The sequence below is a fragment of the Salmo salar genome, chromosome ssa25 (genome assembly GCF_905237065.1).
Source record: "Salmo salar chromosome ssa25, Ssal_v3.1, whole genome shotgun sequence".
Taxonomy (NCBI): Eukaryota; Metazoa; Chordata; class Actinopteri; order Salmoniformes; family Salmonidae; genus Salmo; species Salmo salar.
Genome location: NC_059466.1, coordinates 44,298,725 through 44,323,683, shown reverse-complemented (window position 1 = coordinate 44,323,683; position 24,959 = coordinate 44,298,725). Strand labels below are relative to the sequence as shown.

The 24,959-nt window shown below is 43.5% G+C and overlaps 1 protein-coding gene across 2 annotated transcripts in view; it reads left to right on the top strand.

Moving 5' to 3' along the window:
• Positions 1-24,959, top strand: part of LOC106586811 (FERM and PDZ domain-containing protein 4) — a 77,912-nt gene that overhangs the window by 14,061 nt on the left and 38,892 nt on the right. Inside the window, exons 1-2 of one of the 2 annotated variants that reach the window (XM_045707624.1) lie at positions 18,124-18,607; positions 22,397-22,510. In XM_045707624.1, coding sequence (XP_045563580.1) covers positions 18,570-18,607; positions 22,397-22,510 — 152 coding nt within the window. In that variant the 5' untranslated portion in view covers positions 18,124-18,569. Of the gene's footprint in view, positions 1-18,123; positions 18,608-22,396; positions 22,511-24,959 lie in introns of those variants that run through there. The other variant, XM_045707623.1, reaches the window with a different exon arrangement.

The window sequence follows — 24,959 nt, the reverse complement described above, 5'->3', positions numbered from 1 at the left end:
CATCTTCTTTTTATTTAGTGAAGAAGGAAACACAAACAACGTACAAAAAAATCAACGAACTGGACAGTCTCGTCAGGCACACAGCTAAACAAGAAACAATCTCCCACAAAATCCCATGACAAACACATTCCTATTTATAGGACCTTCAATCAGAGGCAACGATAGACAGCTGCCTCCAACTGAAGGCCCCAACACCAATTATCTAAACATAGAAATACAAACGACTAGACTGAACATAGAAATAAACTAACATAGAACAATAACCAAAACCCTGGACTAATAAATCAAATACCCCTCTACATACACAACCACCCCGAACCATATAAACCAAATACCCCCTCTACATGAACACATACACAAACACACCCTGAACCACATAATACAAATAACCCCTGCCATGTCCTGACCAAACTATAAGAACAAATAACCCCTTTACTGGTCAGGACGTGACAGTAGTCCACAATCATCTCCTTTGTCTTGAGCACGTTGAGGGAGAGGTTGTTGTCCTGGCACCACACGGCCAGGTCTCTGACCTCCTCCCTATAGGCTGTCTCGTTGTTGTTGGTGATCAGGCCTACCACTGTTGTGTTGTCGGCAAACTTAATGATGGTGTTGGAGTCGTGCCTGGCCGGGCAGTCATAATTGAACAGGTAGTACAGGAGAAGACTGAGCACAAACCCCTGAGGGGCCCCTGTGTTGAGGATCAGCGTGGTGGATGTGTTGTTACCTACCCTTACCACCTGGGGGCGGCCCGTCAGGAAGTTCAGGATCCAGTTGCAGAGGCAAGTGTTTAGTCCCATGGTCCTTAGCTTATTGATGAGATTTAAGGGCACTATGGTCTTGAACGCTGAGCTGTAGTCAATGAAGAGCATTCTCACATAGGCTAAGGTTAAATCTAAACTTGGTTTCCACTATCATAATCGCTCCTCTTTCACCCCAGCTGCCAAACTAACCCTGATTCAGATGACCATCCTACCCATGCTAGATTACGGAGACACAATTTATAGATCGGCAGGTAAGGGTGCTCTCAAGCGGCTAGATGTTCTTTACCATTCGGCCATCAGATTTGCCACCAATGCTCCTTATAGGACACATCAAAGCACTCTATACTCCTCTGTAAACTGGTCATCTCTGTATACCAGTCGCAAGACCCATTGGTTGATGCTTATTTATAAAACCCTCTTAGGCCTCACTCCCCCCTATCTGAGATATCTAATGCAGACCTCATTCTCCACATACAACACCCGTTCTGCCAGTGATATTCTGTTACAGGTCCCCAAAGCGAACACATCCCTCGGACGCAAAGGGTGGCAACTTTGAAGAATCCTGAATATAAAATATATTTTGATTTGTTTAACACTTTTTTTGTTACTACATGATTCCATATGTGTTATTTCATAGTTTTGATGTCTTCATTATTATTCTACAATGTAGAAAATAGTAAAAATAAAGAAAAACTGAGTAGGTGTCCAAACTTTTGACTGGTACTGTACAGTCGTGGCCAAAAGTTTTGAGAATGACACAAATATTAATTTCCACAAAGATTGCTGCTTCAGTGTCTTCAGATATTTTTGTCAGATGTTACTATGCAATACTGAAGTATAACTACAAGCATTTCATAAGTGTCAAAGGTTTTTATTGACAATTACATGAAGTTGATGCAGTCAATATTTGCAGTGTTGACCCTTCTTTTTCAAGACCTCTGCAATCCGCCCTGGCATGCTGTCAATTAACTTCTGGGCCACATCCTGACTGATGGCATCCCATTCTTGCATAATCAATGCTTGGAGTTTGTCAGAATTTGTTGGTTTTTGTTTGTCCACCTGCCTCTTGAGGATTGACCACAAGTTCTCAATGGGATTAAGGTCTGGGGAGTTTCCTGGCCATGGACCCAAAATAACGATGTTTTGTTCCCCGAGCCATGGAAAGGGCATTTTTCATCACCAAACTGTTCCTGGATGTTTGGGAGAAGTTGCTCTCGGAGGATGTGTTGGTACTATTTTTTATTCATGTCTGTGTTCTTAGGCAAAATTGTGAGTGAGCCCACTCCCTTGGCTGAGAAGCAACCCCACCACATGAATGGTCTCAGGATGCTTTACTGTTGGCATGACACAGGACTGATGGTAGCGCTCACCTTGTCTTCTCCGGACAAGCTTTTTTCCGGATGCCCCAAACAATCGGAAAGGGTATACGTCAGAGAAAATGACTTTACCCCAGTCCTCAGCAGTCCAATCCCTGTACCTTTTGCAGAATATCAGTCTGTCCCTGATGTTTTTCCTGGAGAGAAGTGGCTTCTTTGCTGCCCTTCTTGACACCAGGCCATCCTCCAAAAGTATTCACCTTACTGTGCGTCCAGATGCACTCACACCTGCCTGCTGCCATTCCTGAGCAAGCTTTGTACTGGTGGTGCCCCGATCCCGCAGCTGAATCAACGTTAGGAGATGGTCCTGGTGCTTGCTGGACTTTCTTGGGCGCCCTGAAGCCTTCTTCACAACAATTGAACCGCTCTCCTTGAAGGTCGTGATGATCTGATAAATGGTTGATTAATGTGCAATCTTACTGGCAGCAATATCCTTGCCTGTGAAGCCCTTTTTGTGCAAAGCAATGATGACGGCACGTGTTTCCTTGCAGGTAACCATGATTGACAGAGGAAGAACAATGATTCCAAGCACCACCCTCCTTTTGAAGCTTCCAGTCTGTTATTCGAACTCAATCAGCATGACAGAGTGATCTCCAGCCTTGTCCTTGTCAACACTCACACCTGTGTTAACGAGAGAATCACTGACATGATGTCAGATGGTCCTTTTGTGGCAGGGCTGAAATGCAGTGGAATTTTTTGAGGGGGATTCAGTTCATTTGCATGGCAAAGAGGGACTTTGCAATTAATTGCAATTCATCTGATCACTCTTCATAACATTCTGGAGTATATGCAAATTGTCATCATACAAACTGAGGCAGCAGACTTTGTAAAAATGTATATTTGTGTCATTTGCAAAACTTTTGGCCATGACTGTAGATAAAAGAAAATGGATGATTTGTGTGAAACATGCTGTATACTTTGATAAAGGTCATAAGCCCAGTTGTGACATGGGTGGTTTGGGTGGCATGTGCATGCTAAGGGTTATTAGGTCTCGTCTTGGAGGCGTAATCTATGTCCCTCGTCAATAAAACGGCGGGGGAGATGTGTGTTTGTGGTGTCTTTTATGCATTACCATCTAGAAACTCTGTCTGCCTGCCTTCCTGCCTGCCTGTCTGCCTGTGTTTAACTGATGTCCAATTATATAGTAGCATCTTCCCACTACCAGTTGCAATGGCATAGTGGATTTTATTAGTTGTATAGTACAGTGACTGGTGCAATGAGAGTTATTGATTGGTTTGATGGGGGATGTTCTAATATAATTGGTGCAAAGCCCAGTGGGTTCCTGGAACTAGTGCATGAAAGAAAACAAGGTAGGCAGTCAGTACGACACTTTAGGAACTGGTGCCTGCAGGAGGAAGAACATCTCTATTCGATGATGTTCTGGCTAGGCCTGAATAACAGGCAGACAGCAGTGGAGGCTGCTGATTGGAGGACGGCTCATAATAATGGCTAGAACAGAGTGAACGGAATGGCATCAAACACCTGAAAACCGATGCGTTTGATGTTGTTGATACCTTTACACCTATTCCGTTCCAGCCATTACCAGGTGCCAGTCCTCCCCAATTAAGGTGCCACCAACCTCCTGTAGGTAGACAGTGTTCAGACTCAGAGCCAGAAGGATTTCAACCACACACACACAACAATAATACTAAGTAAGATATTGGCGGAAAGGGTTCATTAGTCTTGAGATCACGTAAACAACGTAGGCTCGAGGCAATTTGTACTATTCTGAGAGTAAATCTACGACACTCTGTTTAGTATGATTTGTTACATTATGAACGGAACTACGTTTGTACCAGGTCATACGGATTAGAAGACGTATATTATCATAAGTCTTACCCAGTCGTACAATAGCTTAAAGATTGGATGATTCGACTTATCATACCTGCTGGAGGACGTATAGTATTGCACGTCTTTATCTGAGACCAGGTTACGTAATAACACAAAGGAGAATAATAGGGAGGATTTACGTTGGCGATTAGAGAACTAAAACGACCAAGGTTAGGTGAATTTACGTAGCAGGTTAGGTGAACTGGGTTAAGTTTAGAATAAGGGTTATCTAAAATGCTACAGTTGTCCCTGACAAGACTCAGACATGCAACCTTTGGATTGCTAGACTGTCGCATATTATGCCTACCCATCCTCCCCAACCGACATCCCTACTTTTAGTTTCTGTCTAAAGTAACTAGACCATTAGTAGGTATTATAAGTCTGGGAGGTGATCAGAAATACATAAAGTATGTTTCATATGGCTCTAAGTAAATTGTTCTATAAAGAAATGGTAGAGAGAGAGAGAGAGAGCTGCCTGCCATAGTGTAGTAACTGCCCATGGCAACAATATCAGCACTTACAAAGACAAATAGGGGCATTTAATATTCAGCTCTTTTGAAATAATGTTAAAATATGTAATAGATGGTGTTGCCCAGGGGCAGAATCCAAACGCAAAGCGCTAGATACCAACACCGCCCTTCCTTACTGTGTGAAAGACAACTGTGAAATATACATACCACTCTTGTGTCTAGATTTGGCTTCATTTGCTGTGTTAATTATTCTCTCCCCCTGCTGATCACGTGTGATGTAGGTAGTTTACACCATTTTGTTACCATTAAAGATGCCAAACAGAACTGTGAGAGATGTAGCCTTGTTTGGCACACAAAACGGACCTTATGCTCACCACGACAGAAAGTGGTTATACATTTCGGCTGCATGTCAAGCATTCAAGTGTAGCGTTCATACTTTAAGCTTGAAATGAGACAAGGTTTTCATTGGTTTCAGTGAAATGCATTTGTGACTGAATGGAGATAGAGAAACTATCTGTATTTACTGTCAATGGCCATCTGTAGGGTCAAACAGAGGGGATACATTACTTTTACACCGTGTCTCAAATACAGTGCCATTTAGGATGCAGCTAGGGAATCTGAACTTTCAGGTCAACTCCCCCTGGCTCTCTCTCTCTGTCTCCTCCTCCAGATCAACTCGCCCTGGCTCTCTCTCTCTGTCTCCTCCTTCAAATCAACTCCCCCTGGCTCTCTTTCTCTGTCTCCTCCTCCAGATCAATGCCCCCTGGCTCTCTATCGGTCTCCTCCTCCCTGGGGACGCTCATCTCAGCTGCTGTTTGTCCACAGATTAGATATCCAAACACATGTACATTACTTCCCCCTCACAACCTACTGACATGTTCAATTTACAGTGAGATTAGTGTGTAGCACTGGGCGGAGTTTCAGGAGTAGTCCCCATGCTTCCGTGAGAGTGTACCCTGTCACCCTAGTGTTTCAAACAGAGCCCATCTCTTTTCTTTGGAATCTGATGTGGACAGCAGGGATAACATGCAGCAGCAGTTGCTGCCAGTCAGTTCAGTGTGCTGTTTCAGCACTGATTGACAGGACAGCTCCCAGAGGTCAACATTACTTGTGTTTTCTGGAGGGAGGATTTTAATGCTTGCAATGCATTTAAGAAAATTGGTGTGTGTGTGTGTGTGTGTGTGTTAGGCTTGGGCGGTATACCATATATTCCGCATACAAGGGTATTTTCAATTACTGACGATATGATTTTCAACACTGTTCCCCGTTTCTCCCCCAAAAATCTCACAAAAATTCTATTGATTCACATTAAGTAAGCCTTTCACGGTAAGGTCTACTACACCTGTTGTATTCGGCACATGTGCCAAATAAAAATGTTATTTGAGTCTGTTTCTTTTTACAAATAGCACGAAGCAAACAGAAGTTTCGTGACATGTTGTCCACTGCTGAGCAGCACAAGAGAGGTGATCAAGTTACACTTGAAATTCACTTGGCCAGCTCAATGTATAATAACTAAACTCAGCAACAAAAAAGAAACATCCTCTCACTGTCAACTGCGTTTATTTTCAGCAAACTTAACATGTGTAAATATTTGTATGAACATAACAAGATTCAACAACTGAGACATAAACCGAACAAGTTCCACAGACATGTGACTAACAGAAACGGAATAATGTGTACCTGAACAAAGGCGGCTCAAAATAACAGTCAGCATCTGTTGTGGCCAGGAGCTGCATTAAGTACTGCAGCGCATCTCCTCCTCATGGACTGCACCAGATTTGCCAGTTCTTGCGATGAGATGTTACCCCACTCTTCCACCAAGGCACCTGCAAGTTCCTGGACATTTCTGGGGCCAATGGCCCTAGCCCTCACCCTCCGATCCAACAGGTCCCAGACATGCTCAATGGGATTGAGATCCGGGCTCTTCGCTGGCCATGGTAGAACACTAACATTCCTGTCTTGCAGGAAATCACACACAGAACGAGCAGTATGGCTGGTGGCATTGGCATGCTGGAGGGTCGTGTCTGGATGAGCCTGCAGGAAGGGTACCACATGAGAGAGGAGGATGTCTTCCCTGTAACGCACAGCGTTGAGATTGCCTGCAATGACAACAAGCTCAGTCCGATGATGCTGTGACACATCGCCCCAGACCATGACGGACCCTCCACCTCCAAATCGATCCCACTCCAGAATACAGTCCTCGGTGTAACGCTCATTCCATCGATAATAAACGAGAATCCGACCATCACCCCTGGTGAGACAAAACTGCGACTCGTCAGTGAAGAGCCCTTTTTGCCAGTCCTGTCTGGTCCAGCGAAGGTGGGTTTGTGCCCATAAGCGACGTTGTTGCCGGTGATGTTTGGTGAGGACCTGCCTTACAACAGGCCTACAAGCCCTCAGTCCAGCCTCTCAGCCTATTGCGGACAGTCTGAGCACTGATGGAGGGATAGTGCGTTCCTGGTGTAACTCGGGCAGTTGTTGTTGCCATCCTTTACCAGTCCCGCAGGTGTGATGTTCGGATGTACCGATCCTGTGCAGGTGTTGTTACACGTGGTCTGCCACTGCGAGGACGATCAGCTGTCCGTCCTGTCTCCCTGTAGCGCTGTCTTAGGCCTCTCACAGTATGGACATTGCAATTTATTGCCATGGCCACATCTGCAGTACTCATGCCTCCTTGCAGCATGCCTAAGGCACGTTCACACAGATGAGCAAGGACCCTGGGCATCTTTCTTTTGGTGTTTTTCAGTCTATAGAAAGGCCTCTTTAGTGTCCTAAGTTTTCATAACAGTGACCTTAATTTCCTACTGTTAGCTGTTAGTGTCTTAACGACCGTTCCACAGATGCATGTTCATTAATTGTTTATGGTTCATTGAACAACCACCAGAAACAGTGTTTAAACTCTTTACAATGAAGATCTGTGAAATTATTTGGATTTTTACGAATTATCTTTGAAAGACAGGGTCCTGAGTTTATAAGATAACTATCTAAGAAGTGCCAAATACATTTTCTCCAGCTCAAGGCCCAAGCTAGGAATTTGGTTAGCTAATTTTCTATTTAAATATCTGGGCATTTGGATTTGCAAGGATTTAACGTTTCAAAAACATAATGATGAGCCAGTTAAAAAGTGAAGATTTAAAGTGGGCAGATTGTACAGTCAACTTCCCTGCCAGTTCTTGACTATGGTGACACCATTTACCTGAATGCAGCAGCCATTAAACAGTCTTAAACCTTTAGATCATGTCAAATCAAAGTTTATTTGTCACGTGCGCCGAATGCAACAGGTGTAGTAGACCTTACAGTGAAATGCTTACTTACAAGCCTTAACCAACAGCGCAATTTTTAAGTAAAAAATTGGTATTAGGTAAACAAGAAATAATTCAAGAAATAAATAAAAAACAGTAAAATAACAGTAGTGAGGCTATATACAGGTGGTACCGGTCCAGAGTCAATGTGCGGGGGCACCGGTTAGTCGGTCTAATTGAGGTAATATGTACATGTAGGTATTGTTAAAGTGACTATGCATAGATGATATACAGAAAGTAGCAGCAGCATAAAAGAGGGGTTGGCAGGGGGTGGCGGGAAACAATGCGAATTGTCCGGGTGGCCATTTGATTACCTGTTCAGGAGTCTTATGGCTTGGGGGTAAAAGCTGTTGAGAATCATTTTGGTCCAGACTTGGCGCTCTGGTACCGCTTGCCATGCGGTAGCAGAGAGAACAGTCTATGACTGGGGTGGCTGGGTCTTTAACAATTTTTAGGGCCTTCCTCTGACACCCCCTGGTGTAGAAGTCCTGGATGGCAGGCATCTTAGCCCCAGTGATGTACTGGGCCATACGCATTACCCTCTGTAGTGCCTTGCAGTCGGAGGCCGAGCAGTTGCCGTACCAGGCAGTAATGCAACCAGTCAGGATGCTCTCGATGTTGCAGCTGTAGAACCTTTTGAGGATCTGAGGACCCATGCCAAATCTGTTCAGTCTCCTCAGGGGGAATAGGTTTAATCGTGCCCTCTTCACGACTGTCTTGGTGTGTTTGGACCATTCTAGTTTGTTGGTGATGTGGACACCAAGGAACTTGAAGCTCTCAACCTGCTCCACTGCAGCCCCATCGATTAGAATGGGGGCGTGCTCGGTCCTCCTTTTCCTGTAGTCCACAATCATCTCCTTTGTCTTGAGCACGTTGAGGGAGAGGTTGTTTTCCTGGCACCACACGGCCAGGTCTCTGACCTTCTCCCTATAGGCTGTCACGTCGTTGTCGGTGATCAGGCATACCACTGTTGTGTCGTCTGCAAACTTAACGATGGTGTTGAATTCATGCCTGGCCATGCAGTCGTGGGTGAAGAGGGTGTACAGGAGGGGACTGAGCACACACCCCTGAGGGGCTCCAGTGTTGAGGATCAGCGTGGCAACCTACCCTCACCACCTGTGTTGCATTGCAACCTACCCTCACCACCTGGGGGTGGCCCATCAGGAAGTCCAGGAAACAGTTGCAGAGGGAGGTGTTTAGTCCCAGGATCCTTAGCTTAGTGATTAGCTTTGAAGGCACTATGGTGTTGAAAGCTGAGCTGTAGTCAATGAATAGCATTCTCATTAAGGTGTTCCTTTTGTCCAGGTGTGAAAGGGCAGTGTGAAGTGCAATAGAGATGGCATCATCTGTGGATCAATTTGGGCGGCATGCAAATTGGAGTGGGTCTAGGGTTTCTGGGATAATGGTGTTAATGTGAGCCATTACCAGCCTTTCGAAGCACTTCATGGCTACTGACGTGAGTGCTACGGGTCTGTCGTCATTTAGGCAGGTTACCTTAGTGTTCTTGGGCAGGGGGACTATGGTGGTCTGTTTGAAACATGTTGGTATTACAAACTCACACGTCCTGGTAATCCGTCTGGCCCAGCGTCCTTGTGAATGTTGACCTGTTTAACCTCACTAGGGTAGGGGGCACTTTTTTCACCTCCGGATGAAAAGCGTGCCCAAAGTAAACTGCCTGCTACTCAGGCCCAGAAGCTAGGATTTGCATATAATTGGTAGATTTAGATAGAAAACACTCTAAAGTTTCCAAAACTGTTAAAATAATGTCTGTGAGTATAACAAAACTGATATAGCAGGCAAAAACCTGAGAAAAATCCATCCAGGAACTGGGATTTTTTTATGTTTGTAGTTTTCTATTGAATGCCATTACAGTATTAATTGACTTAGGACTCAAATTGCACATCCTATGGCTTCCACTAGATGTCACCAGTCTTTAGAAATTGTTTCAGGCTTGTATTCTGAAAAATGAGGGAGTAAGACCACTTTAAATGAGTGGACACTGCAGTGTCCCAGAGGTTTTTCATGCGCGCGGCCGAGAGCACGCCTTTCTTGTTTTCGTTTTATATTGACGAAGCTATTGTCCTGTTGAAATGTTATTGATTATTATGACTAAAAACAACCTGAGGATTGATTATAAACGTCATTTGACATGTTTCTACGAACTTTACTGATACTTTTTGGATTTTGTGTCTGTCTGTTGTGACTGCCTTTGAGCCTGTGGATTACTGAACAAAACGCGAGAACAAAACAGAGGTTTTTGGATAAAAATAGGGACTTTATTGAACAAAATGTACATTTATCGAGTAAATGGGAGTCTTGTGAGTACAACCATATGAAGATCATCAAAGGTAAGTGATAAATTGTATCACTATTTCTGACTTGTGTAACTCCTCTACTTGGCTGGTAACTGTTTGTAATGATATGTCTGCTGGGCGCTGTTCTCAGATAATCGCATGGTATGCTTTCGCCGTGAAGCCTTTTTGAAATCTGACACCGTGGTTGGATTAACAAGAAGTTAATCTTTAAACCAATGTATAACACTTGCATGTTTTATGAATTTTATAATGAGTATTTCTATTTTTTAATTTGGCGCTCTGCAATTTCACTGGATGTTGGCCAGGTAGGACGGTAGCGTCCCACACCCCCTAGAGAGGTTAAAGGTTACTCATATCGGCTACAGACAGCGTGCACACACAGTTGTCTGGAACAGTTGATGCTCTCATGCATGCTTCCGTGTTGCTTGCCTCGAAGCGAGCACAGAAGTCATTTAGCTCGTCTGGTAGGCTCGTGTCACTGGGCAGCTCGCAGCTGTGCTTCCCTTTGTAGTAGGTAATAGTTTGCAGGCCCTGACACATCGGAGCCGGTGTAGTAGGATTCAGTCTTAGTCCTGTATTGGCGCTTCGCCTGTCTGATGGTTCATCGGAGGGCATAGCAGGATTTCTTATAATCTTCCGGGTTAGAGTCCCGCACCTTGAAAGCGGCAGCTGTACCCTTCAGCTCAGTGTGAATGTTGCCTGTAATCCATGGCTTCTGGTTGGGGTATGTACGTAGAGTCACTGTGGTGACGACGTCGTCGATGCACTTATTGATAAAGCCAGTGACTGATGTGGTGTACTCCTCAATGCCATCGGAAGAATCCCGGAACATATTCCAGTCTGTGCTAGCAAAGCAGTCCTGTAGTTTAGCATCTGCTTCATCTGACCACTCTTTTATAGACCGAGTCACTTGTGCTTCCAGAAACCAGGAGGATAGAATTATGGGCAGATTTGCCAAATGGAGGGTGAGGGAGAGCTTTGTACGAGTCTCTGTGTGTGGAGTACAGGTGGTCCAGAGTTATTTTCCCTCTGGTTGCACATTTACCATGCTGATAGAAATTTGTTAAAACTGATTTAAGTTTTCCTGCATTAAAGTCCCCTGCTACTAGGAGTGTCGCCTCTGGGTGAACGTTTTCTAGTTTGCTTTTGGCGGAATATAGAGCTTATGCAATGTTATCTTAGTGCCAACCTCTGACTGAGGTGGTATGTAAACAGCTAAGAAGAATACAGATGAGAACTCTCTCGGTAGGTAGTGTGGTCTACAGCTTATCATGATATACTCTACCTCAGGCGAGCAATAGCTCGAGACTCCCTTAGATATAGTGCACCAGCTGTTATTTACAAAAAGACATAGTCTGCCGCCCCTTGTCTTACCTGATGCCGCTGTTCTATCCTGCCGGTACATTGTATAACCTGCCAGCTGTATGTTGATATTGTCGTCGTTCAGCCACGACTCCGTGAAGCATAAGATGTGAGAGTTTTTAATGTCCCGTTGGTAGTTTAATCTTCCACGTAATTCGTCGATTTTATTGTCCAAAGATTGCACGTTTGCTAGCAGAATTGAGAGAAGTGGGGGTTTATTCGATCGCCTACGAATTCTCAGAAGGCAGCCCGCTCTCCAACCCTTCTTTCTTCGCCTCCTCTTCAGACAGTCCTGTAGCTTAGCATCTGCTTCATCTGACCACTTTTTTATTGATCTAGTCACTGGTGCTTTCTGCTTTAATTTTTGCTTGTAAGCACGAATCAGGAGGATAGAATTATGGTCAGATTTGCCAAATAGAGGGTGAGGGAGAGCTTTGTACGAGTCTCTGTGTGTGGAGTACAGGTGATCTCAATTTCTTTTCCCTCTGGTTGTGCATTTAACATGCTGATAGAAATTAGGTAAAACTGATTTAAGTTTCCCTGCATTAAAGTCCCCTGCCACTAGGAGTGCCTCCTGGGTGAGCGGTTTCCTGTTTGTTTATTTCCTTATACAGCCAACTGAATGCGGTCTTAGTGCCAGCATCCGTCTGTGGTGGTGTAGATGGTAGATGCCGTCTACCATAGCGCCCTTCGCTTTATCACAGGTGACAGTTTTAATACTCATCACTGCATCCTGTATTTGTAGTTTGGCTGGTCCTCATTAAAGTCCTGTAGATCACTTCACTATTCCTTTTCTGTTTTAAAAAGCTCTAGTACACAAGCTTCCGACCTACCTAACTTCGTTGTTGAAGTATACAAATGTGAGTTACCAAACACGTTCACAGGGTTGGTTAACTCTTGAGGTTCCTCGGGTCTCCACCGAATTAGGTAAATCAGCTTTCAGTTTTTCTGCACCTCACTGCTGGAACAATTTACAAAACATTACAATAGAATGTTCTGGTGTCGCTCTGGCAATTTAAAGTATTGATTGAGGACCTAGTAGCTGAGGAATGTAACTGTTTTTGTTAAATGTTGTGTTGTGCTGTATTTTTATTTATTTTGACATTGTATTGGTTGCAGTTCTGTTTCATATAGTATTTGATTGTGGTGTTACAATCATCAGGGTACCTTTGTGAATGAGACCCTGGTCTCAATGTGTTTCCCCTGAATACAAACAAATATTTAAAATAATTGGTGGCTAGCTTGCAAGATCAAAATTAAGGTTTCAAACTCAATGACAACAGAGGTTATTTACTAGTGCAATTAAGGGTTGGGAGGTAGCCTAATGGTTAGAGCATTGGGCCAGGTTGCTGGATTGAATCTCTGAGATGAGAAGGTAAAAATCTGTCGTTCTACCCCTGAGCAAGGCAGTTAACCCACTGTTCCCCGGGACAGCAGAGACAATCAATCCCCTTCTGGATACAGTGTGCCTTTTGATATGGTTGTATAACTTTATGAGCTGGGTTGTCAGTCCTTGCATTTAGTTTATGTTTGTTTGCACTTCTTAGCATTTAGCCAGCGTCCGCTATGAGATCTCACTAGTATTTTGTTAGCATACAGTACGTACATACATACATACATACATACATACATACATACATACATACATACATACATACATACATACATACAATGTTTGATTTGATTACCGGTAGTGCATATATATATATATATATATATATATATATAATACATTTAAAAAAAATCATATATATATATATATATAATGTGTGTGTGTATATATATATATATATATGTGTGTATATGCATGTATGTGTGTAATATATATATATATATATATAAATATTTATTTATTTATTTATTTATTATAGTTTGGAAAGAAATAGTGCCCCTTGTATGCACTACCGGTAATCAAATCAAACATTATTTGTCACATGCGCTGAAAAGAGCGAAAAGTGATAGCGCCTCTGACTGCATACAGTCTAGAGACCATTGGATCCTTAGCGTCGATTGTTGTTTTGATGTGGGTCTGATGTGGGTTTGAACTTGGAAAATAAGCTATGCACAGAAATCAGACACCTTTAGAGGTAAAGATGCTGCTTCCTGCTCCTCTCCCACACATAGATATAGACATGTAGCAGATGTGAAATTAAATCCCTTTAATAAAGTAGGCGAGGTCGTGATCTTTGTGTTTCAACTTGGATTATAATGTGGAGCCTGAAGTCCACAGACCTTCATTGCCATGGCAACTCCCAGGAGTTTTATTGGTTATTACTCAACAACTGTTATGTTTCCTGAAGGCTGACTGCTGGTGGAAAATTGCTACTCTTGAGGAGGAGGGTTTACAATTCTTGATCTTATTATTTTGGAGGGGTTAAGGACTTTCTGTTTTTTTGTTGTTGTAATCTACAACATTGAAGGTAATGTTGGTATTTATAAAATATTGATAATGTATTATAACTGATTCGTTGATTATGAAACATGTTCAGTACCATACTAACAAAATACATACAGTATCCTCTTACTGTATATCCACTTTCTGTTTCTCAGAGAAATATCATTAGATGAGGGATCCCCGTCCATGTATAACCACCGCCATTGTTGAGCATCAGAAACAAACCTAACGTCCAGAAACGTACTTCTTCTGACTCCTTTGCTAACCTGGTCATGAACTGATCAGCTCGGCCTGGGCCCGGATAGAACCGTCATCATTTATTCAAGTTTACCTAGGCTCATTTTCACTGTCCAACCACTGGAGCGAACTTCCTCACCACCTCTGCTGGCTATAACACACAGGCTCAATGTTATCATGTAGCCCGGGACTAAAGACAAAAGAAATCAAAGATCAAAATATCAATGACTGTGACATTACGGGAGAGAAAGATCGAGGATGGATTTTATACAGCTTTCCGTCCATTCAGAATGGTATTTTGAAGGCACATCTTTTGAATCTGTGAGTAGAATCACGCTCCATTTATAAATAACAAAGGCTCCCGGAGGATTGCCATTGCTGCCATTGGAGAGCCTCTATCTGCATTTTTGTCAGAAATAGGTTTTTGACATAGTCTTGTTCAATGTTCTCTACCTACTGTATATAGTACTCTAAATACCCTCAATTCATGTTGTAATGTAAAAAAACATGTTTTTTTGTAGGATAGGCATACCACAAAATCCTCAGTGCTGAGGAAGAATGTACAGTATTTACTAAATAAACCAAATACCATAATACGGTATGCGGTACAATTCTAACGAACAACAAATGTCGAAAAAGATAATGCAATTACATGTACAACTTACCTCTAACCTGTACCCCTGCACACTGACTTGGTACCGGTACCCCCTGTATATAATCTCATTATTGTTATGTTATTGTGTTACTTTTATAATTTTTTACTTTAGTTTATTTGGTCAATATTTTCTTAACTCTTCTTGAACTGCACTGTTGGTTAAGGGCTTGTAAGTAAGCATTTCACTTGTTTGATTTGATACTGATTTGATTTGACCTCTGGTCGGATGCAGTCCCATACATATTAACTCAGCTGTGTAGAAAGTATGGCCTGAATACACAGCCAGGGGAACCTGCTGTGTTCTGTTAATGCACTGTGGCTCCAATAAATCCATAGCATGTGGAAACGCTAATACCTCTCAAACAAACCATTTTATTGGAGGAAATCAGATTGCATGGCCCTGTTTGGAGCCCAGCCTATCCTACTGCTATGCTGTTCTATAGGTTACAGAGTAGGCTACAGATGTTATTTCCAACAGACACCCCTATAATTTAATACACAAAACATACAGACATTAAGCCGGGTTGGTAACTGGGGAGAAATAAAGAGTGAAAGAAAGAAAGGCTTTGAATAATGAATGTGAAGAGAGGCCTGTTAAACGGCAAAGAAGCCTTTGAAGTGACATAACTTACTGCCACAGTGTTCATATCATCACCCATCATTGTTCAAATATGGAGAGACAAACAGAAAGAAAGGGAGGGAGGGAGACAGAGAGAGAGACCAAAAGATAGAAAGAGTGATGTCTAGGGTCCGCTCACCAACCAAGAATTCACAAAATGGGACAAACACCAAATTGAGAATCTGCATGCAGAATTCTGAAACAAATATCTTCTGTGTACAACGTAAAACACCAAACAATGCATGCAGAGCAGAATTAGGCCGATACCCGCTAATTATCAAAATCCAGAAAAGAGCCGCTAAATTCTACAACCACTTAAAAGGAAGTGATTCCCAAACCTTCCTTAACAAAGCCATCACCTACAGAGAGATGAACCTGGAGAAGAGCCCCCTAAGCAAGCTGGTCTTGGGGCTCTGTTCACAAACACAAACAGATCCCACAGAGCCCCAGGACAGCAAAACAATTAGCCCTCCACCAAATCATGAGAAAACAAAAAGATAATTACTTGACACATTGGAAAGAATTCACAAAAAAACAGAGAAAACTAGAATGCTATTTGGCCCTAAACAGAGAGTACACAGTGGCAGTGACTGATCCAAATTTAAGGAAAGCGTTGGTATTGAGAAAGGCTGCCATAGGCAGACCTGGCTCTCAAGAGAAGACAGGCTATGTGCACACTGCCCACAAAATGAGGTGCACTTCCTAACCTCCTGACAAATGTATGAACATATTAGAGAGACATATTTCCCTCAGATTACACAGATCCACACAGAGAGAGAAAAAGAGAGAGCGAGAGAGAGAGAGAGAGAGCGAATATATTCCTTATTATTACGTGAATACCGACTGGGACTATTCTGAGTTCCCATCACCCTGTTAGATGTGACACAAGAGGAGATAGTTTTACTTGAACAATTAAGACACAGAAAGTGTTTTGTTTAATGACTTGATTTAAGTGTTGTGGCAAGGTGAGGATTAGAGTCTTTGGTGACTTTGCTATTTAGATTTGGACTGTTGGGTTTTCATAATCTTCAGTTGGTAGACAAAATACAGGACAGATTCTAAAGGAAAGACAGTTTCTTCTTGGCTCATTCAGTACTTCTATTCATTATTTCCAAAAAAGTGGCAATTAAGACATGGGTTTCTGTTTGCTCCCTGATAAACTATTCCTGCCATTGCCCTTATCACATAATTCCCTAGGGCTCCCTGTTTTCTAATAAATCTCCTGAAATCTCAAAATAAAACCAATTTCATGCCTCTGACAGCACAAGAGTGAGATGTTTTTTATGTGTCTCGATTACATTATTAATGTGATTCACATTCAGTGACTGAACGCTGGTTAAGGAACATTGTCCGTGACATTCAAACTAGACATCCACTTGTTATGAGTTGGGATTAGGGTTGCAAACTGAGGGTATTTTACAGGAAACATTCTAAGTTTACCGGTAAACTACCAGAATTGTTTATATTTCAAGGATTTGATCATTTATGTAATCTATCACAAGATATATAGTGGTCCTTTTGGGTTCTTCAGATTATCACAGGTGTCTAATTATCTCTGGCCTTCTGTGTGGCCTTTTAACATGTAAAATACATGAAATAATTTAAGATGGTTTTAAAATAGAATAACAAATCTGTTAAATATTCTACTAAATATATACCATCAACTTAGTGAATACTATTGGTGTTTAATATGAGGGTTTCAGCATTAAATATCATTAAAATATATATATACACTCTTAGATGCATTTTACTATGTCTATTTATTTGTAGTAAATGTTTTGCCATCAAGCTGATGGCAGGTGTGAAAAAAGTTGCAGAGTAAATAGAAAATAATACAATTGTTGATTAGATGTTTTTTTCATTAATTAAGCTATTTTCTCTTGAACCATATGGTCTATCTACTAGAACCTAATGGACAATACGGACCCAGTTATAAACAATGAATACTATACCGTATATGAATACATTTTTTAAAAACGTTATTCAAGTAAACTTTTAGAAAAAATATTCTATCTAGATCCCTTTTTTTTTCAAGTAGAACCCTTTTGGGTTCCATGTAGAATCCTTTCCACAGGGGGCTCAACATGGAACCCAAAATGGTTCTACCTAGAACTAAAAATGGTTGTACCTAGAATCAAAAAGGGTTCTCCTATGGGGACAGCTGAAAACCCCTTTTGGAACCTTTTGTTCTAAGAGTGTATAAATTGCCAAAGTTATGATAAATTGCGGTAACTTTCTAAATTACCGGTAGCCTTGCAACCATAGCTGGGATGGATCTAGGATGGCCTCATTTAAACTACCCAAATTCGGGACCACGGGATGATTTTGTGGGACATTGTAGCACCTGCTGCAACATCCCCCTCCCCCTTCCGCTGCACAGCTAATTGAAGCGCACCTAACCTACTATTTTGCCTAATTTGGGATTGAGAGAAGTAGCAGACATGTTTTTAATGAGTAACTAATGAGCATGGAGAACCTCACAAGTTGTGACATTGGCCTATGTCTCGTCTTGTGCTGCGCAGAATATCAGATCTCAACAACCATTGGAGATGTTTATGATATAAATGTTGTCATAAGCACAACGTGACTGCAAAAGAGACAGGTGGGAATGTCTGACTGAAAAATTTGACAAATCAACCTTTTTTTGTAAATTAGTGGTGTTTTAAATTGTTGCTAGAATGCAGGACATCGTTGTTTGGTTGCGGGACAAAATGAGGGGACTGTTTCATGTCGTGCTCTACCGTTTATTTCGTTGTATCGCAAATCACACTCTTTACGGCAATGTTTTTCGTCAATTGGATGACGCTTTGCGTTCACGTGTGGAAGGAAATTAGCAACACTAACGAACATGGAAGGGAGTGGACGTGACACAGAGCACGGAGACCGTACCTAAAAGAGAAGCTACTTCGGTCGCATGGACGTGGTTTGGGTATGAAAAGTCTGACACGGACCAGAAAACCGTCCATTGCAAAATATGCCGCAGGCCGGTCCCGACAACAGGCTCAAACATCACTAACCTCTTTTACCACCTACGCAAGAATCATGTGGAACAATACGCAGAGAGTCTACGGATGAGACCCCAAAAAGTAGTCGAGTGCTCAAAACAACCCCCGACTCAGACATTGCAAGAGGCTTTTGCCCACGACACACCATATGGCAAAGAATGACAACGATTGAAGGAGATAACAGCTGCCATTACAACTTACATCTGTAAAGACATGGCCCCGTTTTACACGGTCGAGAAATGGGGTTTCGTGAGTTGGTGCTAACACTCGACCCAAGGTACCAAATGCAAAATGATGTGACACGTATTAATGCCAAAATAACATGCAAAATAGGCAAGCCCCCCAAAATAATATATATATATACTGCTCCAAAAAATAAAGGGAACACTTAAACAACACAATGTAACTCCAAGTCAATCACACTTCTGTGAAATCAAACTGTCCACTTAGGAAGCAACACTGATTGACAATAGATTTCACCTTCTGTTGTGCAAATGGTATAGACAACAGGTTGAAATTATAGGCAATTAGCAAGACACCCCCAATAAAGGAGTGGTTCTGCAGGTCGTGACCAAAGACCACTTCTCAGTTCCTATGCTTCTTGGCTGATGTTTTGGTCACTTTTGAATGCTGGCGGTGCTTTCACTCTAGTGGTAGCATGAGATGGAGTCTACAACCCACACAAGTGGCTCAGGTAGTGCAGCTCATCCAGGATGGCACATCAATGCGAGCTGTGGCAAGAAGGTTTGCTGTGTCTGTCAGCGTAGTGTCCAGAGCATGGAGGCGCTACCAGGAGACAGGCCAGTACATCAGGAGACGTGGAGGAGGCCAACAACCCAGCAGCAGGACCGCTACCTCCACCTTTGTGTAAGGAGGAGCAGGAGAAGCACTGCCAGAGCCCTGCAAAATGACCTCCAGCAGGCCACAAATGTGTATGTGTCTGCTCAAATGGTCAGAAACAGACTCCATGAGGGTGGTATGAGGGCCCGACGTCCACAGGTGGGGGTTGCGTTTACAGCCCAACACCGTGCAGGACGTTTGGCATTTGCCAGAGAACACCAAGATTGGCAAATTCGCCACTGGCGCCCTGTGCTCTTCACAGATGAAAGCAGGTTCACACTGAGCGCGTGACAGACGTGACAGAGTCTGGAGACGCCGTGGAGAACGTTCTGCTGCCTGCAACATCCTCCAGCATGACCGGTTTGGCGGTGGATCAGTCATGGTGTGGGGTGGCATTTCTTTGGGGGGCCGCACAGCCCTCCATGTGCTCGCCAGAGGTAGCCTGACTGCCAATAGGTACCGAGATGAGATCCTCAGACCCCTTGTGAGACCATATGCTGGTGCGGTTGGCCCTGGGTTCCTCCTAATGCAAGACAATGCTAGACCTCATGTGGCTGGAGTGTGTCAGCAGTTCCTGCAAGAGGAAGGCATTGATGCTATGGACTGGCCCGCCCGTTCCCCAGACCTGAATCCAATTGAGCACATCTGGGACATCATGTCTCGCTCCATCCACCAACGCCACGTTGCACCACAGACTGTCCAGGAGTTGGCGGATGCTTTAGTCCAGGTCTGGGAGGAGATCCCTCAGGAGACCATCCGCCACCTCGTCAGGAGCATGCCCAGGCGTTGTAGGGATATCATACAGGCACGTGGAGTCCACACACACTACTGAGCCTAATTTTGACTTGTTTTAAGGACATTACATCAAAGTTGGATCAGCCTGTAGTGTGGTTTTCCACTTTAATTTTGAGTGTGACTCCAAATCCAGACCTCCATGGGTTGATAAATTGGATTTCCATTGATTATTTTTGTGTGATTTTGTTGTCAGCACATTCAACTATGTAAAGAAAAAAGTATTTAATAAGATTATTTCATTCATTCAGATCTAGGATGTGTAATTTTAGTGTTCCCTTTATTTTTTTGAGCAGTATATATATATATATATATTTTTTTTTTTGCAACTATAGTTTAAGTGTTTTCTATTTACCTTTTTAGATTTTACACATTCATATTTTATATTTTGTTACATGCTTAATTGAAAATTTGCACAGGTTCTAAGTAAAATAAATAATGAAATATGAGTAAGTACCTTTTTTATTTGTTGAGTATAATTCAAAATGTAATAACAAATAGGTCTTTACATGTGGTCATTTTATATAAACTATTTATCAATTGAATTTACAGAAAATGTGCTATATCGTGATATGTATCGTTACTGGGATATGAAATGACCTATATCGTGATATGAGATTTTGGCCATATGCCAGCCCTACTGGGACATGTAGTCACTCGAGATGGACTGCCTCAGACTATGCCGTGATGACTCATGCCGTGTAAAATGGAGTTAGATGTGATAAGATTTAATTTGACAGACTGCTAGGATTGTATACTGAACAAAAATATAAACCCAACATATAAAGTGTTGGTCCCATGTTTCATGAGCTGAAATAAAAGATCCCAGAAATGTTCCGTATGCACAAAAAGCTTATTTCTCTCAAATTTTGTGCACAAACTTGTTTACATCCCTTTTAGTGAGCATTTCTCCTTTGCCAAAATAATCTATCCACCTGTCAGGTGTGGCATATCAAGAAACTGATTAAACAGCATGATTATTACACAGGTGCACCTTGTGCTGGAGACAATAAAAAGACCACTCTAAAATGTGCAGTTTTGTCACAGCACAATTCCACAAATGTCTCAAGTTTTGAAGGAGCTTGCAATTGGTATTCTGACTGCAGTAATGTCCACCAGAGCTGTTGCCAGATAATTTTATATTATTTTCTCTACTATAAGCCACCTCCAACATTGTTTTAGAGAATTTGGCAGTACGTCCACCCAGCCTTACAACCCCACACCAAGTGTAACCACACCAGCCCAGGACCTCCACATCCGGCTTCTTCACCTGTGGGATCGTCTGAGACCAGCCACCTGAACAGCTGATGAAACTGAGGAGTATTTCTGTCTGTAATAAAACCATTTTGTGTAGAAAAACTCATTCTGATTTGCTGGGCCTGGTTCCCTAGTGGGTGGGCCTATGCCCACCCACTGATTTCCTTATATGTAACTCAGTAAAATCTTTTAAAAATTGTTGCATGTTGCGTTTATATTTTTGTTCAGTATATATGAAGAATAGACCTACTATGTGCTATTCTAATGCAGTTTATCTATCTGCACAAATTTGAATTTTCTGTCAATTTGTACACTATACACTATTGGGAAAAAAAGGTGCTCTCTAGAATCTAGAAGGGAACTACCCACTTTGGTTCAAGTGTGGAACCCTTTCAACAGAGGGTTGTACATGAAACCAGGAAGGGTTCTACCTATGCCCTATGGGGCCAGCCGAATAACCCTTTTTGGAACCCTTTTTTTCTAAGAGAGTATGGGGGAATAGGGTACCATTTAAGATGCAAGCCTACACTCCCAGTCGGTATTAGAAAGAACGTCGAGGCTCAGCCCGCCTGTGGGAAAGCAACCTGTTGTTACTCCATTGGCTCACAGCAAAAAAACATCACCCTTTTCAAACGCAATTTTCTTGTTGACTGCAATTATAAAACTACATTTAAGAAAAGTACAACATGTCTAAAGAGTAACGTAAACGTAACGTAAGAAAAACGTAATGTAGGGCTTCCCTCACGCCCTTCTTCATGACTGCTTGCAGCCATGTGAGTGCTAGCTAGCTACCGACCATAACGGGGTCAATTGGAAATAATTTTTTCCCAATTTGTGGGCGTAGTTGAGGGGAATTCTTTATTATTACGTGAATATTGACTCGCCGTACAGGAATTTGTCATTACTCTAAAAGGCTCTGCATGGTCAATCCGACATCTGCAGTGGCCGTACAGCATTTACTGCGATGCGGCCTCCACAGAAGTCAAGGCCTTCATACTTGCGCTTCGCGGAACAGAGCAGAGCTGTTGTCAAGGAAGTGAGTTTGTGTTTTATACATGAACTCCCACACCTACCTACAGTCAACCAATCATGTCAAAGCAGAGCTACAAAATTTGGGAGGGGCAAGGCGATGACATTACTGTAAGTATGATATGGCTGACCTCCTCTTCCTCTACAGCCATAGGACCAAGTCATCAGGCTGGCTGCCACCTGGCACCTGCAGCAGTGCACATGGACCCCCCAATGGATGGGACATGGCCACCAATAGAGATGGGCGAGACTTCTACATCAAGTAAGTGAGCTGAGAGGGGAGGGGAGGAGACGAGAGGAGACGAGAGGAGATGAGTGGAGTGGAAAAGGGAGAGGAGAGGAGAGGAAAATAGCAGAGGAGAGGAAAAGAGGAGAGGAAAAGGGAAAAGGAAAAGTGGAGAGGAGGAGAGGAGATGAAAAGAGGAAAGGAGAGGAAAAGAGGAGAGAAAAAGAGGAGAGGAGAGGAAAAGAGGAGAGGAAAAGAGGAGAGGAGAGGAGGAGAGAATAGGAGAGGAAAAGAGGAGAGAATAGGAGAGGGAAAAAGGAGAGAGGCTCTCTCTCAGTCCCAGATGTTTTGGAGGCTTTGGTAACCTGTGATTATTCTAGCCACGTCATTGCTAGTGCCTCCACTCTCTCTCTCTCTCTCTCTCTCTCTCTCCCTCCATCCTTCAGAATACTGATTCTCCATTTCCTTCTATTTCTGCGCACAGACACATGCCCTGCCCTTCCCGCACACACTCTCTCTCTCACACACAGACACACTCTCTCACACACGCACACACACACCCACACACACAGACACATGCCCTGCCCGCACACACTCTCTCTCTCTCACACAGACACATGCCATGTCGCACACACTCTCTCTCTCACACACACGCACACATACACACACAGACACTTGCCTTGCCCGCACACACTCTCTCTCTCACACACACACACACTCACAGACAAACACACACTCACAGACACGCTCCAGCCTCCTTACTGTAGCTTGCTTTCGGAGCAGAGAAGTAAAGCCTAATTGTTTTCCGGCTCCTGAAAAATTCACCCGCAAAGGGACTTACTTAAATCTCTATGAGACTGCAGGTAGCTGTGGAGATGCCAGGGTGACGTAGCTGTGGAGATGCCAGGGTAACGTAGCTGTGGAGATGCCAGGGTAACGTAGCTGTGGAGATGCCAGGGTAACGTAGCTGTGGAGATGCCAGGGTGACGTAGCTGTGGAGATGCCAGGGTGATGTAGCTGTGGAGATGCCAGGGTGACGTAGCTGTGGAGATGCCAGGGTGATGTAGGTGTGGAAATGCCAGGGTGACGTAGCTGTGGAGATGCCAGGGTGATGTAGCTGTGGAGATGCCAGGGTGATGTAGCTGTGGAGATGCCAGAGTGTAGTAGCTGTGGAGATGCCAGGGTGATGTAGCTGTGGAAATGCCAGGGTGTAGTAGCTGTGGAGATGCCAGGGTGACGTAGCTGTGGAGATGCCAGGGTGACGTAGCTGTGGAGATGCCAGAGTGACGTAGCTGTGGAGATGCCAGGGTGATGTAGCTGTGGAGATGCCAGGGTGATGTAGCTGTGGAGATGCCAGGGTGACATAGCTGTGGAGATGCCAGGGTGATGTAGCTGTGGAGATGCCAGGGTGATGTAGCTGTGGAGATGCCAGCGTGATGTAGCTGTGGAGATGCCAGAGTGTAGTAGCTGTGGAGATGCCAGGGTGACGTAGCTGTGGAGATGCCAGGGTGATGTAGCTGTGGAGATGCCAGGGTGATGTAGCTGTGGAGATGCCAGGGTGATGTAGCTGTGGAGATGCCAGAGTGACGTAGCTGTGGAGATGCCAGGGTGGAGTCGCTGTGGAGATGCCAGGGTGACGTAGCTGTGGAGATGCCAGGGTAACGTAGCTGTGGAGATGCCAGGGTGATGTAGCTGTGGAGATGCCAGGGTGATGTAGCTGTGGAGATGCCAGGGTGATGTAGCTGTGGAGATGCCAGGGTAACGTAGCTGTGGAGATGCCAGGGTGACGTAGCTGTGGAGATGCCAGGGTGATGTAGCTGTGGAGATGCCAGGGTGTAGTAGCTGTGGAGATGCCAGGGTGACGTAGCTGTGGAGATGCCAGGGTGATGTAGCTGTGGAGATGCCAGGGTGATGTAGCTGTGGAGATGCCAGGGTGATGTAGCTGTGGAGATGCCAGGGTGTAGTAGCTGTGGAGATGCCAGGGTGACGTAGCTGTGGAGATGCCAGGGTAACGTAGATGTGGAGATGCCAGGGTGACGTAGCTGTGGAGATGCCATGGAACAGTGTTATCAGCATCATCAATCTTTTGCCAGTTCAGGATTTCTGAGGAGGACTACAGGTAAAATCTCTTTGACTGTGGTGTCGCTGTAGTGTAATGTACTGTAGAGTGCTGTACTGTAGTGTAATGTAGTGTACTGTTCTGTACTTTAGTGTACTGTAGTGTAGTGTTATGTATTGTAGTGTAGTGTAATGTACTGTAGAGTGCTGTACTGTAGTGTACTGTAGTGTACTGTTCTGTACTGTAGTGTACTGTAGTGAACTGTACTATACTGTAGTGTACTGTAGTGTAGTGTTATGTACTGTAGTGTAGTGTAGTGTAGTGGTATGTACTGTAGTGTACTGTAGTGTAGTGTACTGTGGTGTACTGTACTATACTGTAGTGTACTGTAGTTTAGTGTTATGTACTGTAGTGTACTGTAGCGTA